General features: G+C 38.2%; 1 protein-coding gene across 5 annotated transcripts in view; it reads left to right on the top strand.

The window, feature by feature from the left end:
• Positions 1–3,988: 3,988 nt before the first annotated feature.
• The window catches only part of LOC136246698 (uncharacterized), a 33,296-nt gene continuing 20,066 nt past the window's right edge, over positions 3,989–17,218 (top strand). For 2 of the 5 annotated variants that reach the window (XM_066038244.1, XM_066038243.1), the window contains exons 1-6: positions 3,989–4,065; positions 5,251–5,314; positions 7,406–7,519; positions 9,965–10,115; positions 12,005–12,067; positions 12,138–12,215. In XM_066038244.1, coding sequence (XP_065894316.1) covers positions 4,004–4,065; positions 5,251–5,314; positions 7,406–7,519; positions 9,965–10,063 — 339 coding nt within the window. In that variant the 5' untranslated portion in view covers positions 3,989–4,003 and the 3' untranslated portion in view covers positions 10,064–10,115; positions 12,005–12,067; positions 12,138–12,215. The remainder of the gene's footprint in view (positions 4,066–5,250; positions 5,315–7,405; positions 7,520–9,964; positions 10,116–12,004; positions 12,068–12,137; positions 12,216–17,218) is intronic. The other 3 variants (XM_066038247.1, XM_066038246.1, XM_066038242.1) reach the window with 2 other exon arrangements.

The following is a 17,218-nucleotide window of genomic DNA, read 5'->3' as shown; positions in this document are numbered from 1 at the left end:
GCTTTTGGTTAATCTGGCTACTCCTGCAGCTACTGTGGCCTTTTATCTTTTTACTTTCCCTGTTCAACCTTCATTTTCAAACCCAGTGACTTCATAACCTGCAGCAGTTTTGTTCATATCACTGGTAGGGGCCACCTTCGCTACGTTCTTCTTTGCTGTGCCAAATAATCCTCCACTGTAGTGTGAAATTGAGTTAAGCCTCATTCCTTTGCTTCTTAAACTAACACATGTAGCTCTTTCAACTCATCTTTGCCATCATTTCCACCTGGCTTACTTCTATGCTACATTGAACTGCAACTTGTCCTGAGAAGCTGGCCTTCTATAGTGGCAGTTATAGCATTCATGAGCTGGTCTCCATCTAACAACATAGTTGCTGTTAAGTAGAGTAACTCATGGAACAGTATCCCACTTGGTCTAAAGCACATTTGAGTATGTAGACTGAAATTATTTAACTTTATCAATCCCATGTCACCTGAAGAGTCTCATGTGACTTCATGGTCCATTAAGTATATACACACTAATGGAAATTTTGTTACAAATTGTGCATGTCAGGGCTCAACCCAGAATATTAACCTAGAGAGGGTGAAGTAAGCCGCTTCAGATTCTAGGGGGGTCTGGGGGCATGCTCCCACAGGAAAATTTAGGTGTAAATATACTCAATTTTGGTGAAACTTTACTGTGATGCCATTGAATATTGACCATTTGATTATACAACTTAAACCTTTCCATTTCTCAAGGCTTTAGATTTAGATATAAACCTAGGGGGAGGGGGGGGGAGGGCAATAGCTAACCCAGCCCTCCCCCCCCAGATTAACCCCTGCATGTACACATGTGGTAATGTCACATGACAGATTTGCTATTATGGCTTTGTTTGTATTAAAGTGTTTCTGTAAGGAGATACCAAATGGAGTGCTGTATTGCATTAGAAAGAAGTACTGTAAATGCGAGTTATAGCTCCATAATGATACTTTGTTGTCTGAGCATTCTGGGCAGTCTTACAATAAAATACTTCACTGGATGAGGTGCAAGTTTACTTTTTCTTTACTTAGCAATAACTGTCTAAGGGGATCTAGGTCATCTTACCATCTGACTCGGCTGTTGACCTAGAGAGTCACTTAAACTTGACTTATTAATTATTGTCTTGTTTTGTTAAATATTTGTTTGTGTTAGTGCCAAAAGAAACCACGTCCACAGGAGAGATCAGTTATCTACAGAACAAAATCATTTTACAGTAGCAGTCATTCTTCTCCATCTACAAAATACTAAACATAGCATACAGTAGCACGAATACAATTCTATGCAGTTCAACTTGCTCACCATGATAGTCTAACCACCCTGTAGAGGTAGTTTTATCTGTTGGCAGTGTTGTAAGCCTTAATGTAGCATCATAGATGTTCTCTTCCTTGCCTGTGCCCACACTGGTTATTTTGCAAGCTGCATGGCACATTGTAATTCATGAACTTCATGCTTGCACTAATTAGAATAATTTCATTTACATGGTAGTACCTACTGTACTACCATAAAGTGAGTAATCTGAATGCAAAATTGCAATGAGAGTATCATAAACAGTACTAGATGTGAAAATTTTTCATGTGGTTTCATCCAAGCCAATTTTTGTACTTTAAATTTTTATAATGACTTTATGGCTGCTGCTGTGTAAACAACAACTCGATAATAAAATTCCTTGTTCTATAATGAGTATTTTGATATATAATTTATAGATGGTTTGTAAGTTATAGCAGTTTAAATAGCGGTAGATTGGAGCCTCTACAAAATTAGCAGCTTGTAAAGGAGATGTGTCCCCTATGTTATGGCATTCCTTTATTTAAGGATAAAAAGGATTATTTCTACAAACCTTGATAAACACAAACTGTAAAATACTTTTGAGAGATGAAGATACTTCTACACGTAATTTGTAGTTTGTTCCAATTGTACTTTCTGAGTGTTGCCACTGATGAATTGCAAATATGTGACCGGGCCTGTAATAATCATGGCATATGGGCACAAACAACATGTCATACAACAGGTAATAATTCAGTAGTAGAGTAGAATATTTGCAATCTGTAACTTTTATACTAAATGTTTTTATCATAAGGGCTTAAAATTTTGTCATCATAGCATGATGGCATAGAAAGATATGAAAGATTGAGGAAAAAAAGGCAAATTTTGAAACACATTTGCTTTCATAGGCCTGTAACTTATCAAGCAAATCAAGAGGTGAAATAACTTGTTCATTTTGGCAAGCCTGCATTTACCACAATCTGTTAGGTTTGCATTTTGCACATCAGTGGTGTTTTGCATTTCTCTTGTACTACTGTATAGTTCAATAAGATGTTGTACAGTGTGTGTGTTAAGTCTCGTGTGTTTACTTACTACATATCTGTGTTTCTGTTTCGTTTCTATCTTTCAACTTTCTTCTATAGTTCTATCAGCTTTCTGAGAAGTAAAGTTGAGTACAGTGGTTAATGTTTTACTACTGTTGTGATAGTCAGTAGTGTTACTGGCTGCATAAGTAGGTTGTGTGATTTGCTGATTGATTGCTAGATGAATGATGAATCTCTTGTGATCAAAACTAGAGCCAAAATGGGCTAAAAATACATCAGTATTTATTGTCCACATGAAGGCTAGTTACACTCTGGTTGCGTGGCCCTAGCCTTATTCCTCTCTCAGATCTAATGCACCTTGGGATTCTCCAAAAGGCTTATTTTATTGAGGCTCACATTTGCCATGTTGTAATCTCCTGTCTGTTCTTGCTTTTAGCACTACCCATTGGGGGAAGACACTCTGTATGTGATGGTCATGACTCTCAGGAAGGGTAAGAGTCGTTAGAATCATGAAACCTTTATCACATTCTGAATTTATCACCAGAAAATCACATAATAGAAGTCTAAGTAAGGACTTCAACCAGAGCTGGAGTGGAACAAACAGAACAAAAATCACCTACACAGTAATGTACATTACTGATCCATCACTTTCAAACCATCACTACTGAGTACAAGAAATCATTCAGAAAAACTAGCCTAACAGTTATAAAAAGCTTTTGTAATTTACCTGTTAGAATGCCTAGAAGCAATTCTACAGTTAGTCTCGTGCCCAGCCAGGCTGGTGCTAATGTGCAAACACCGTCTGGTGACAATGATTGAGTTTCTTGGGCCCGGAAGTGAAGAGTTGCATGAATATATTGGAAGTAGATAAAAGGCAGACAATTTAAAGCCATTTATCAGAAGTTACTCACCTACTGTAGGCTGTTCAAGATGTTCGTTGTCAAGTTGTGTTTCTGACTTTACCTTATGAACCATGACTTGACGTTTCATCACAAATGAAATGCTATCCTCTACTAATATGATAATGAAGAGAATGCATCTAGTAAACAGCCTATTCTGAATTTTACTTTATTCCTTGCCAGTTTTTCACTGCTTTTAAGCAATTATGCAACTCCTCAATTCTGATTGGCCAGCTCAGCTGAATCGCACTTCCAGCCCAAACAACTCAAGCATTGTCACCAGACAGCGTTTGTGCAATAGTGCAAGCCTGACTGGGCATGAGACTATTCTACAGCAGAGGAGGTTGGACGCGCTCTAAGCGCCACTTAAATATATTGCTATTCTCTTTGGTATTTCACGTGACCCTCAATAGTCATAGTACAAATCTGAAAAACGATGGGGTTGACTGGGGTTGATTAGATGTTTGAATGGTGCTTCACGTAAGCTTCAAGGTGATGTACTTTGTTTTGTAAAAGCGTTTGGTGATTGGGGTGAAATGAATAAGTTTCGGTTTGGTGTGTAGAACTTCTCCAAAATTGTCACGTACATATTCTATTATCAGAACAATGATACTTTACCAAATTAAACTGAGATCGATGTATAAACCTGTTCAATAAAATGAGTTTCGCATAATTTGTTTTAGGGGCACTTAAATCGCGTCCAACCTCCTCTGATTCTACACTCATATGGTAGGTATTAAATGGAACCTTTCTACTGAGTATTAAATAGAAGCTTAAGCAATGTTTTTTTTGAATGTAGGGAATAGCTTTTGCTACCCCATCTACATAATTTTATTAATACAGTATGTGCTGGTACGTAGTACTTGTATGGATGTGCATGCCTACATATATCTGTATCTTCCTTTATTTAGTCTCTTTAATAATAGTTATAACCCTTTACAGCTGGCGGTATGTTATAAAACGTGGAATGGAATCGAGTGGAATGGTAGTACAGTGGAACCTCGATTATCCGAACTAATTGGGGGGAAAGGATGTTCAGATAATTGAAAGTATGTAAGATCGAACATCCATACATTTATATACTGAGCTTTGCTCAACTACTCTAATAAAGCATACACTTTTGACAAAATACCCTAATTGAGCATTCAATTTGGTGTTCAGATAATCGAGAGTTCAGTTAATCGGTGTTCGGATAATCGAGAGTTCAGATAATCGGTGTTCGGATAATCGAGGTTCCATTGTATGTTCCTTTGTTGACTAATAAATTGGTTATGCCTTCAGTCACTAAAATTGACTATGTACAATGGGTCCTTCGGCAAGTGACAATGCATGGTGATTGTGCAAAGGACATCTGCTATGTAGATTTACTTTGAACAGCTACTCACTATGACCCGGCTTGTTAGAGGTCTCAGTAAAAATATACTGTAAGGTTTCTACTTTTATTTTCTACCCCTGTCCCTGTTAGTCTCCTAGAGTTGATGAAATAAATATGCCTATAGTTGACTCCACAAACCACATTGGCAGAGGAGGAAAGGGGTAGAAAATGAAAAGGGTCCTCGTACAATGTGGAAAAGTTCATCAAAAACATTTTTACTGAGGCTTTAAACAGGCTAGGCAGGAAAAGATTGCTCCAGTTGCCACCTACTGCTTTTAGGTGGCCCTGCACACTGGTAGCACACTAGTCTATGGTGAGTATTTCAGAGTAAATCTACATAGTGAATATCCTTTACACAGATTCTAGACTACTGAGTGCATTGTCATTTCCTGAAGGACAATCAATTTAGTGACTGAGCACTCCCAAACAGATGTTTGCTCTATAGCCCTTTCAAAATCTTTTATCAACTTCCATTCCACATTCCATTCCACATTCCATGTTTTACAACATCCCACAACTGATTGTTGGTGTAGTAGCTAAAGAGAGGTGCTGCCCATGTACTATGACTATATTAGGTCTTCATTAAAAATAGAACTGTCTGACGATGTTCTGTTGCAGTGTACAAAATGGACTTTTGTTTATTTTATTGCAGCCGGCATGGAAAAGTGTTCCGACGTCCAAAGTGTAATGAAGAGGTTGGAGGCTTAAGCAATCAGGTAAAACAATGTAGCTGTATGTATGAGCTGTTTGTAACTACAGTATTTACACAGATACATACAGTAGCTTTTCTATTGGAGATTTAAACTGGCGACCTCATGCTTGCAGGTCACTTGCTCTGCCACTGCAATATTTTTCAATCCACAAAATTACAGCAGTTAGAGGCTTCATTTAAAAACAGTAGTCAAAAATGTTTTGCTTGACACTAAACCTACTCCAACATAATGTAGCAGTTGGCAAGCTAATGATCTGACGTCAAAATAGAACATATACAAACAAGTCTCAACTTCATATTGTGTATCTAAAAACCAGGCACCCATGCAGTTAGTACTCCCTTAATTTTAGCTAATTAGGTAGTCGGTTGTTTTACACCCATATGGTCCATTGTGAAAGATATTCAACTCATTTCATCCATTTTTTAAGCTGGCACAAATAAACTACCTCAGTGTGAAAGTTTACCTAACTGGAAGGTAAATAGTGGCTCTGTACAGCCTTCATTTCAATTTCAGGAAAAAACCAAACCTGGCATGTGCCCACACCACACACCTTGGTTTGTGGATTATTCTGTTAAAGTATGGAAGTAGTACTTTATCAAATGAGCCATTGGACTCTCTAAACTTTCTATGAAAAACAGTAATCTCTTTTGAGGCCATAGTAGTCATTCCTAAAAATCTATTTCTATACTTTTAAAGATAATATTATTACAAGCTACCACAAGAATTTTTGGGAAGCTGTAGGAGGAGAATCGATTTTATTGCTAAAATCACAGTGTTTTCAAACCACAGCATAATTTGCACATACTTTAGAGGAATTCACTCAGATTTGCACTAAACAGAAGTTGAACTAAAGCATGTGTTATTTATCAGGTAGAGAACAGTTTCTGTGTTGGTTTTACAGCTTCACATACAGTAAAACACATCATTTTATTCATGGAAGCCATAGGACTTAACCCCTTTAAAAGTTTGGGGACTGAGAATGTTGGCAAACTAATCAAATTACACATTCCCTTGGTGTCCATGGTAATACATTCATAAACCTCATAACTGTATTCATTTGATGATGGGTACAAGTACTGAAATTCATTGTCATTAGTGGTGTTGAGGTGGTCATTGTGTGTCACACAATGTTATAGTTGATTAATGTCATTATCCAACCAATGTTAGTAAAATTTACCAATCACTTGGACTGACCAAAAGTGACCTGATTATATCAAGTTGTCCTGATTTTCCAGGTCAGTGTATAGATACCCTAAGGCATGTCCACACAACAAAAATAATGCGAATTGAATGCATACTGATTTGAATTACTCACTCCACATGGAATGTGCATTAAAGAGATTTAAATTGAAAGTGGATTGCACAAATCCACCTCCATAGGTGGTGTGAATGTGAATTGGCTGGTGAATTAGGATTTGCTATGCAATGCTAGTTAGCACATGAGGGCTTGACACATTTCCAAGTGACTTTTCGCTTGGTGTACAAAAGCACAAGGACATGTCATAGCAATCACGCACCATCAGCAATCTTTCGTACTCTACTCATAGAAATCCTTGCATTATAAACACAAAAATAATTGTTCAAAGAATATATTCCTTTCGTTCTATCGTTAAACTCACTGTTCTCTCAGTTGGTGCAACTGAGTTGTTTTCTCAACCATTTAATTATCCTTTTACCACACCAGTAAATTCAATAATGTACGTGGACATGTTCAATTTGGCTTGCCCGAATTCCTTTTGCGTCCAGTTCCTAATTTGAATTTGTGTGGACATGCTTTTAGGACCATTAACAAGTGTCAGGATTATACAGGTGTCCATATTTTCAAGTGTCCTGATTAACGGTCAGTGTAGTGTAATGAACTTTAATTCACTCGGCTTATGTTTGTCCACTCAATGTTAGTGGTAGCGTTCATGAGTGATTATATACATAGAGTGTATTGAGTGTATTTACTGTACATTAAAATATTTAGCCTAGCAATTCTGTGAAGGATGGATGACTTCTGGATGTGCTGCATCAACTTGTTATGTATGTTGTCCGACAATTTGGTCTGGTTCATGCATTGCTAGTTATCTTGTGAACTTTTATTTTTAACAGAAAAACTATGCATTTCCTGATGCAAGTTGTACCAATGATATGAAGTACCTTGAAACTGGGTGTAGTACTAAACCAAAGCCTTGTGATTGGAGAGGAAAATTGTTACAGTTAGAGGTATGTAACTGTGTAACTATAGGTATACTGATGATACCTATGACATTAGATCATCAGATAGGTATACTGATGATACCTATGACATTAGATCATCAGATAGGTATACTGATGATACCTATGACATTAGATCATCAGATAGGTATACTGATGATACCTATGACATTAGATCATCAGATAGGTATACTGATGATACCTATGACATTAGATCATCAGATAGGTATACTGATGATACCTATGACATTAGATCATCAGATAGGTATACTGATGATACCTATGACATTAGATCATCAGATAGGTATACTGATGATACCTATGACATTAGATCATCAGATAGGTATACTGATGATACCTATGACATTAGATCATCAGATAGGTATACTGATGATACCTATGACATTAGATCATCAGATAGGTATACTGATGATACCTATGACATTAGATCATCAGATAGGTATACTGATGATACCTATGACATTAGATCATCAGATAGGTATACTGATGATACCTATGACATTAGATCATCAGATAGGTATACTGATGATACCTATGACATTAGATCAACAGATAGGTATACTGATGATACCTATGACATTAGATCATCAGATAGGTATACTGATGATACCTATGACATTAGATCATCAGATAGGTATACTGATGATACCTATGACATTAGATCATCAGATAGGTATACTGATGATACAGTTCATAATACAAATAGTAAGAAATGCTATTCTTTATAGATACAGTGTATAGCCCTAGAGTAGTGTTTTCAGAAGTTTCTGGTATCTTGACACTGTGTACTAAAAGGAGGTGCTGATCTCAGCTGGTGCAGGCTTTTAAATTTGTATTTCTAGAGAAGACATTGCCATGTTTAACTTTGCAATGCTCAGTTTTACATGTAAATCTAGCAATATTTTTGAAATCACTGTTACCCATATATTCTATTGTAGCAACACCCATTTTTGTACTACAATAGATCTTAAATGAATGAACATTGTTTTTCCAAAGAAATGCACTTATCTGTGCGGTGTTGATCACAAGCCTGTATTATAGTAACAATGATATCAAAAACAATTGTAACAAGTTGATGTTGTGCTACTTCTAAAAACCAGGCGCCATGCAGCTAGCTAACTCATCTGGAATAACTATAGACAGTATATACTACTATGAATTAACCAACTATGTATTACTACTTTACAATAGGGTAGTTTGGGTTGTGCAATAATATAATTAGCTATTTCTCGTATTTCGTAATTCATGAAATATTCGTAATTCGTTCAATTACGTTGCTATGCACTGCTAAGGAAGCGTTTGTTAAATAAACCGCTTTAACCAACATATTACGCACAAAACTATCTTCTAAACTGTTTTATAGTGTGACTAACGTGTTTTTCCCACAAATTCTCTCGACAAAGCCTCAAAGCTGCTCTTCATTTTCGTTCGCGTACGTAAGGGATACGCCCCCCTTCAACTCGAGGCGATAGGCTATTCCTGGCAGTGTACGAGGCCTGCACCATTGTTTTTCAGTTGCTAAATGCCTGAAAACCTCAAGGGAAGGTAGTCTGAGGAAAGTCACCACACCCGTATTTCAGTCTGCTGAAAAGAAACCACCTCAGAGCAAAGTTCACCTGTGCAGAAGTTTAATACAGACTTCATTTCACTTTTACTTCTTACGTAAAAGCTGCTTTTATCGTTATTAAACGATTTTGCTCACGTGGGTGTGTACGGACAAACATAGGTAGATAGGTACACACACACACTTTTACGAAAACAATTACAGTAAACCAGGCGCACGCCCACAGCCGGCCTTCGGCCGGCTGTGGGCGTGCGCCTGGTTTAATAATTAAAATTTTTGTGGTAGGTGGTAACCAGATAGCCACACTTTATACAAACAATGGTTGTTGACACTTACGTGCTAAAAGGGTACATTATCAAAATGATCTGAAGTGGAGTGGAGCATGTTAAGTAGAATTTTTTTAAAGTTTATTTTTTACGAATTATACACCATTTCCAACATCACGCAGCAACTATAATTGTGTTTGCTTGTACTTCTAAGCATGTTTAAAAAATGTATTGCTCAATATTTCTATTTAATGCCACTATGTGGCATGTTGTGCAAAAATCCAGTTTAATCCTGATGTAGAATTACTTCCTTATCCTTCTACAAAGTAAAATATTGTACTTAGTATTCTCATGGTGTAGTTTGTATCCGAGAAGGTAGTCAAGCATCCAATGTATCCAAGCATTTAGTAACAGCGAGTCAGGTTTTTTAAAGCAACTCTAATTTGACCAGTATTTGTAGCAATTTATGTCTTTCTCTTTCAGTAAATTCTTGAGGCTCATGATCACTAGGGAATCTTTTGTTCATGAACCTATACAAACAAATTACATGTATTCACAAGCATTTGTAATATTTGTACAGTATGTACCACTTGTTGTTCACAGATACATTTGGCTGAATGTGGTAACGTAGTAATTCAATGTACTCTCAACTGTGGGGCAACCATCAGCTATCGCAGCATCTCAAGATTGATTGTTTATTAAGAATTATTGAGTGTCATTACTGCTGATGAAGATACAAGTGGCCAAGATACAGGTTGTTATTTATTGTAATATATTGTCTTTGTGTATGAATGCAAGTTGGAAAATTTTTATGTTGATTTGATTAATAGAAAAAAAACAGTTATACATATGACAAGTACACAGTTTTAGCACAGTTGGGATATAACACTTCTTATTGTTTTACTATGATTTAATATTGTACACTACTCCAGCTTGTTTCAGTACTTTTTATTGATGTGCAATGGTCCCTACTCTAGTTGAAAATTACAAATTTTTCAGTGTACTTGTTTGTTAATTTGTTTTGTAAATAATTATTATTATTATGACTGGTGAACCCATGCATACCGCATCTTAAATGGCACTGTGCGCCCCAGCTATATCAATTATCGTCTGAAAAGTGAAGTATCTTACGCTTCATTGTCAGCTATGTTCAACCTGTTACATAGCATCACTGATCTAGAACTGTTCAAAAAGCACCTCTGTAATTTATACATACCAAAAGTAGTCTGGCACCGCTGACCCTAGAAGTGCCTAAATAGGGTCAGCGGTGCCAGACTATACCGGAAAAAAGGTGCTACACATGCCCCAGTTCCATCAATTATCATCTGAAAAGTGAAGTATCCGTTATGCTTTGTTGTTAGTGTGTTCAACCCGTTACCCAGCAGTACGAATTGAGAACTGTTTGAAAAAGTGCCTCTGCGGTCAAAGCAGCCACTACGAAAAGTACGGATGATTTCCGTTATGAAGGGAAGCCATCGACACTTTCCAAATTGACACTTTTCACTGTCAGTAAAGATGAATGGGACATAAAGCAGAACACTGGTAAGTCCATGAAGAATGCATTGTACATACTGCGGTATGCCAAAAGGCACCTGTCGGGCCGAAGCAACATCAAACAGTGAAAAAATCAAGCCCGTGGCCTTAGCCGTTATCAAGTTACGCTTGTCTGAAGACATCAGGCAGTCAGTCAGTCCGTAGAAAATTCTGTTAAATAATTTTTAAAATTCCGTAGCAACTTGTTGAAAGCGTTTTAGGTCAATCTGAAAGCTTGTTTGGCCTTAGTTTTACCTAACCAATACTGCCTCATCGTCGTCAGGGAAAATTGAGGCTGGTTTTTGGGTGATGTTATTTCGTGGACCATGCCTACTCCTTTGTGGTCCCTACTATACAGTACTATTGTACTGTACTGTATGAAAAAACAAAGCAGTTATACATATGATACAATCTAGGTGGTATTGTTTTGGACACTCAGGTTCCATCTGTGTTTATTTTGAAACCACATTTGCTTTATTTACATGAGCATACTGTGCAGTTAGTCCTCACAGTGATGAAGATCATTATGGTGGCAGTTATACTTACCAGTAGAAGTTGTGGTTTTGAATCATTACAAGTGAAGCCATACACCCCCTACAAAAATGTAATTCCTTTGTTCACAGGGATTTGGATGCTTTGTGTGAAACATTGGTGTTTGTGGTTTTAGAGATGGTATGCTAAAGTGTTAGTACAACTTCTTGTATCAAGATTTTTATGTATACCAGTGAGGGAGAGATGTCTGTATAAGTACAATACAAGTGATTAGTATTTGTAGCAGGGCTGCACGTTGAGAAAAAGATATTTGTACTGCCTGTCGATGTCAACGACTGGTTTTACAGTGTAGGTCCCTACTTGGTAGCCAAAGAAATTTCGAATCTCATAGCTGTGCTACAGGCAACCTGAGGTGTTGATTGCACCCTGTTTATGCTACTAAAGAATAGATTCCACGTTTTACTTCGCCATATTGTGCAACAAGCTTTGTGTAAACTGATGCCAAAAGTGTATCTTACAATCAGCTCTATAGTGTTGCTGTTCAACATCTAATAGTCATACAAATTGTCATGTAGATAGAGGAATAGCTGGTCTACAATGTAACGGTGTTTATTTTAGCGGAGTTCTCCAAATGTGTTCACAACTGGATTTAAAAACATCCTTCAAACTGGAAATTGTGAGGTAACTGCCACCTTATTTGCTAAAAATGATTTTGTTGATTTCCATTATGTTGTTTCATTATCTCTTGTAGGAGCATTTAGTAGATTGCAGTAAAACAAAGGACAACAACTGTCCATTCTGTGGAGAAAAATGCTAGTCTAAAGAACAAGTATGTTGTTGTGATTTGTTTGTTTTGTGTGTGTGTGTGTATATGGGGGGGTACTGGGGACTTTTGTATAACAAGTAGAAGGGAAAAATTATAGAGATTTTATAGCATTACAAATGAAGAAAAGTATGAGAAGCACTTCTCCATTTAATCCAAAAAATGTGGAAAGTTTCTGTTACAGATGTATTGAAACCATCATGTATTAACTACTGCAAATTGGCACTAGTACTTGTGGTGTCAGCGAGAAGAAATTGGATGCAAAGTGGGACAAGAGTAAGTCCATGATACAAGCATTGTATGTACTGCAGTATCAACCTGCTTGGCTGAAGCAACTTAATGGGTAGCAGTAATTGTAGCTTTAGCCGTTACCAGAATGTGAGTTAACACCTCCAAGTGCTGTGCTTCTAGCACTGCAAACTCTGACATGATTAAGGTGTCATTTACCATTCTGGTCCCCCATGACCTGAACAAAGTCACTACTGCCTTCATTATCTTATCTTGGTGAAGGCCCAGCCTGAAGATGGCTTGGTGAAGGCTATGCCATGCCTGGAGGCTATGGTATAACTTTTACATATCATGCGTTGTATTGATATGTGATGATTTTTAATGGAAAATGTTGCCTTAAAAAGTAATTATTTTCTTTATTATATAAGAACTATATTTGAAGAGAACTTTTGCATGGTAGACATGTATTTAAGAATCCTGTAATGTGGTAGTGTTTTTGCAGCCAAGTACTGTAGGTGGCCTTATCAGGAATTGCACATGTGTAAATCCATTGCCACATAATTTTAAATCTCCATCTTCGGTACTCTGCAAGCAAAACTGTCCCAGGAATTTTTAAGATAAGTGAAACTTACTTCTGCAAAGCACAAGCCCACCTCTCTGCAGGGGTAACCAAGTGGATAGGCTTTATCACTTACAAGGATTCTTAGCCAAGTACAGCCAAATGGGTTTTTAATGACACTAAATGTATAGGCATGGTATCATGATAGTTAATAACATAATATTGCGATATCGATACTCTCACAATAACGATAATATTGCTCAGCCCTAATCTGTAGGTACCTCACTGCCGACAGATAAGGCTTGGTTGTCTAATATCTGAGACCCTCCATTTTTAGGAATGTCACAAATTGGCACAGATCCTGCTCCTTACCTGGCAGTGGGGTTGCACCTGCTGCAAACAAAGATCCAAATATCGCCTTTTTCCCACCGTGTATGCCCTCTGAGTGGAGGGGGCTAGGCCTACCTGGTACAGGCTACAAACAACTCTGTCCAGCTAGCCAATGCCCAATCTGGCTGCTCCTCCACCGACAGCTTGAGAGCCTGCTCTGGGATTGGAGAAGGGCCCCTGGTGAGATCTGCAAGAAAAGTGGCAAGATATTACTGGACAAGACATTTGATTTTCCCGGAGATGTACAACCTCTACTGACATGTGGTGGTGTTCTGTTATAAAGAACAGGTAACGGACCATGTGCACAAGGCTTTACTATAGCCATTGTTAAGCACCTCAACTACATAGCTGTTATCGCAGTAGCACAGGACTCTAACTCTTGCCAGCTCCTTCCCCCACACAAGTGAGGCCAGAAGTATTGGGGGGGGGGGGGGGGTGGGGGTTCCTTTGGTACAATGTGCCAACTATTTGCTCGAGAGCTCCACTGCCATTGAAACCACTGGTCCTTGTAGACTGCTGTGTGCCCCCAGCCACCTGATGCGTCCGAGTATATTTTTGCCACTTCACCCTCTGTGTTTGGAAGCAGGCCAACCACATTCCATTTAACTTATTCCACCAGAGGAGGTCTGAAATTATCTCACTGTTAAACTGTACATGATGGCTCCTCTTCTTCACCTTGACCATCTTCTCAATGATTCTAAGTGTCGGCCTAGCATCACCACTTTTGCGGCATGCTGGAGTAACCCAACTAATGACTCCAGGTCTTTCTTACAACTCAATTCCCTCTGCAGCCATCACTGCGCTCTTTCCTTTACTCTTAGCAGTTTGTCTGCTGGTAACTGTAGCTCCATGCTCGTGGTGTCAATCTCGATCCCTAGAAATTTGAGGCATGTGGCAGGGCCTTCACTCTTGTGTGGTGCTAATGGAACCCCCAGCTGTTCACAGATATGGGATAGGCATGTCATGTTGGCTTAGCACTCCTTTGTAGCTGGGGCTCTGCTGTGATAAAATCATCTAGATAATGCTGGCCATCTATATAGTCCATTTTCCTTCCCAAGTGGGATTAGGGATGCATCTATTGTGCTGGAATAATTTCAGGAATAATAGGTAGTGGAAAGAATTAGGAAGTATTCTGGTGTAATTGGATGAACTCTAGGAATGATTAGTGCAAATGTATAAATTTTTCTTGTAGTGTGATGCAACAACCTTTTTAATACAACCATAGATAATCTACCCTAACAGGGATTAGTGACGAACTTAGCAACACGTACTGACGTCACGGCGAATCCTCATTACGGTTGTATGCGGACCCGCCCACAAATTAAAGTGCCTTTTTAGTTGCTACTGTCCGCTACTATAGCAAGGACAGTGTTCAGCTCATTCATTGCGGCTGCTACTTCATAAGTCGTTCGTAATATCGTTTTCTACTTACTCTGAAAGATTCTCACGTAAGCATTCTTACTTATGCTCACATGGAAAGCTGAACGAACTACGTAAATTATGACATCATGCAAGGGGTCCACCCACAAGCACTTTCGTAGTTTTTTCTAAGCAACAAGTGATATTTATAGAAAGAGAATTGTTTCAGTGCAAGCTTACAACTGCAAGAAGTGTAATTATCACTTTAATTTTTCAAAATTTCCTTGTTTTGGTGAAGTATTTTGAGTGAAATGAAAAGGGGGTTTCGTAGTTTTCACTCCCCCATAGTAGCAATTTATCAAACATGCTTGTGAACATGTGAATAATGTTGTTTAATGAATGTAATTAACACACTGATTAATTAACATTGTACTCATAAAGTTGTTTTTAAGGTTACCTGGTAAAGGTAGCCATAGGGCATATTCCTGGTGACTATAGTGATAATACGTACATGCAAGTACAGTAATTACAAGCATAGCTATTTGCATCTGTACTGATGGGATAAAGAAAGGTGTTAATTGGAAGACAACACAAGAACTGGGAAGAGAAACAACAGTAGTGCTGTGAACCTGCAGAGTTTACTAAAACCAGTTATTGGAAGGTGAATAATTGGATATTGACTGGTTATTGTCTGATTGTAAATTAGTAGACATTATGGCACCAAGAGTTAATAATAGTAGGGAGGGAGAGTGTCTAACGCTCAATAGGCCTGTATAAAATGAGCGCGTAAGACAATCTGGCTTCTTAGCCAGACGTGTTTATTGCATGAAGGGAGATGTGAAATGAGGCAAGCCGCAGAAGGACATTATCGATACTACTAGCTGTTCACGAATCAGTCTCATGAGCAACGTGCGAGGCAGCGTGTGCAATCAAACATGTCGATTTACGATGAACAGCCCTCGGTACTGGCCAAAATTGAAGCAGAAACAGTTCAGCATAGCAAGAAGAAGCGTCAGAGAAGATCAATGAGGAAAGCTGAGATGAAGCACACTCGGAAGCACAGGTAGAATTGCATCACGAATCTACCGTTCAGCCACGTCCCGAGGTAAGGCCCAAGAAGAAGCGTCGGTCGAGGAGTGATGAGCTGGAAGTAACCAAGAAGAAGTGTCAGACGAAAGCAATGGCAAGGAAAAGAAGCGGCGCCGATGAAACACAGCCTGAAGAATCCCAACCTAAGAAAAAGCGCCAGATGAAATTTATGAACGATTTCTCTCTGGTTCTTCCATCACTCACTGGAGTAGCCATCTTCGCATCACTGCTTTCTCACCAACTATCGATTTTGCAAGGCCATACAAAATGTGACATAACGTGTTTATTGCGGTCATCAACACTATAGGAAATTACAAAGATATACGATAATAAGCGGGGTGCTCTACGCGCTCATTTTATACAGGCCTATTGAGCGTTAGACACTCTCCCTCCCTACTATTATTAACTCTTGATGGCACTAAACATGGCTTTTGGAAGCCTTAGGGTGGTACCAAAGTGACCATCAACATCCTGCCTTACAATAACAGCTATTACAAACAGGTATTTACACATGCTTTGAGGTTATGTTGTGATGTTAACACTTGTCAGCAGGGGTAATTTATGGTTTACCAAGTGGGTGGGCAAAACTGGTTAAAAGGCTTCTTAGCCAATAATTGGCTTGACCTAGACAATACTAGAGGTGTGCGATTATCTAGATATATTCGATTATCAAGATATCATAAGACTTATCGAGATAAGGATGATAGGTTTATTAATCTAGATAATAGTAAACTTCCGTAAATTATTTGTATACCTGATGGTGTAGGCACCTCCTGGGGGCCCCAACTCTCCTACCACTTGGGAACAGTGTTTGGCAGCCATTTTGACTATAAAACTGTAACTAACATCAAAATAAGACAAACACATTTTATTTTGTAAGGCTTTGAAAACTGCAACAAGGCTAGCAGCATTGATTTAGCAATGAGACATGTTGAGATGCCTCAGTTTTACATTTGCTCTAATTACTTGCACTAAAGTGTCTGCATTTACACTTGTATTCCCACTGATCTTTAGGTGACAGTAGTTGATTCAATATTGACATATTGACATACTGATAGTCTTCAAATTTCAATTTGCTTACGTTACTGGTTACAATATTGGCAGTTTACTAACATAAATAAATGCTTCAGTTATCGAGATATGTTAGATAATCGAGATAAGTTCAAAAGGAAATATCGAGATATGTTTAAATTAGTCATCGCACACCTCTAGACGATACCGGTTAATAACCAGTTTTTCCATACCAGTTCACAACACTAAACAACAGGCATTAATGCAAAGACGAAGTTTTGCCAGGATCTCTTAGAGGTATTTTTTGGTAAACAGTGTGCTCAGGGAGGATGCAATGACAATCCAACAAGCCATCAGTTTTTAAAGAATACTG

Source organism: Dysidea avara, chromosome 2 (genome assembly GCF_963678975.1).
Source record: "Dysidea avara chromosome 2, odDysAvar1.4, whole genome shotgun sequence".
NCBI lineage: Eukaryota > Metazoa > Porifera > Demospongiae > Dictyoceratida > Dysideidae > Dysidea > Dysidea avara.
Note: the sequence above shows the minus strand (reverse complement) of the source record. Positions and strands in the feature narration are given on the sequence as shown.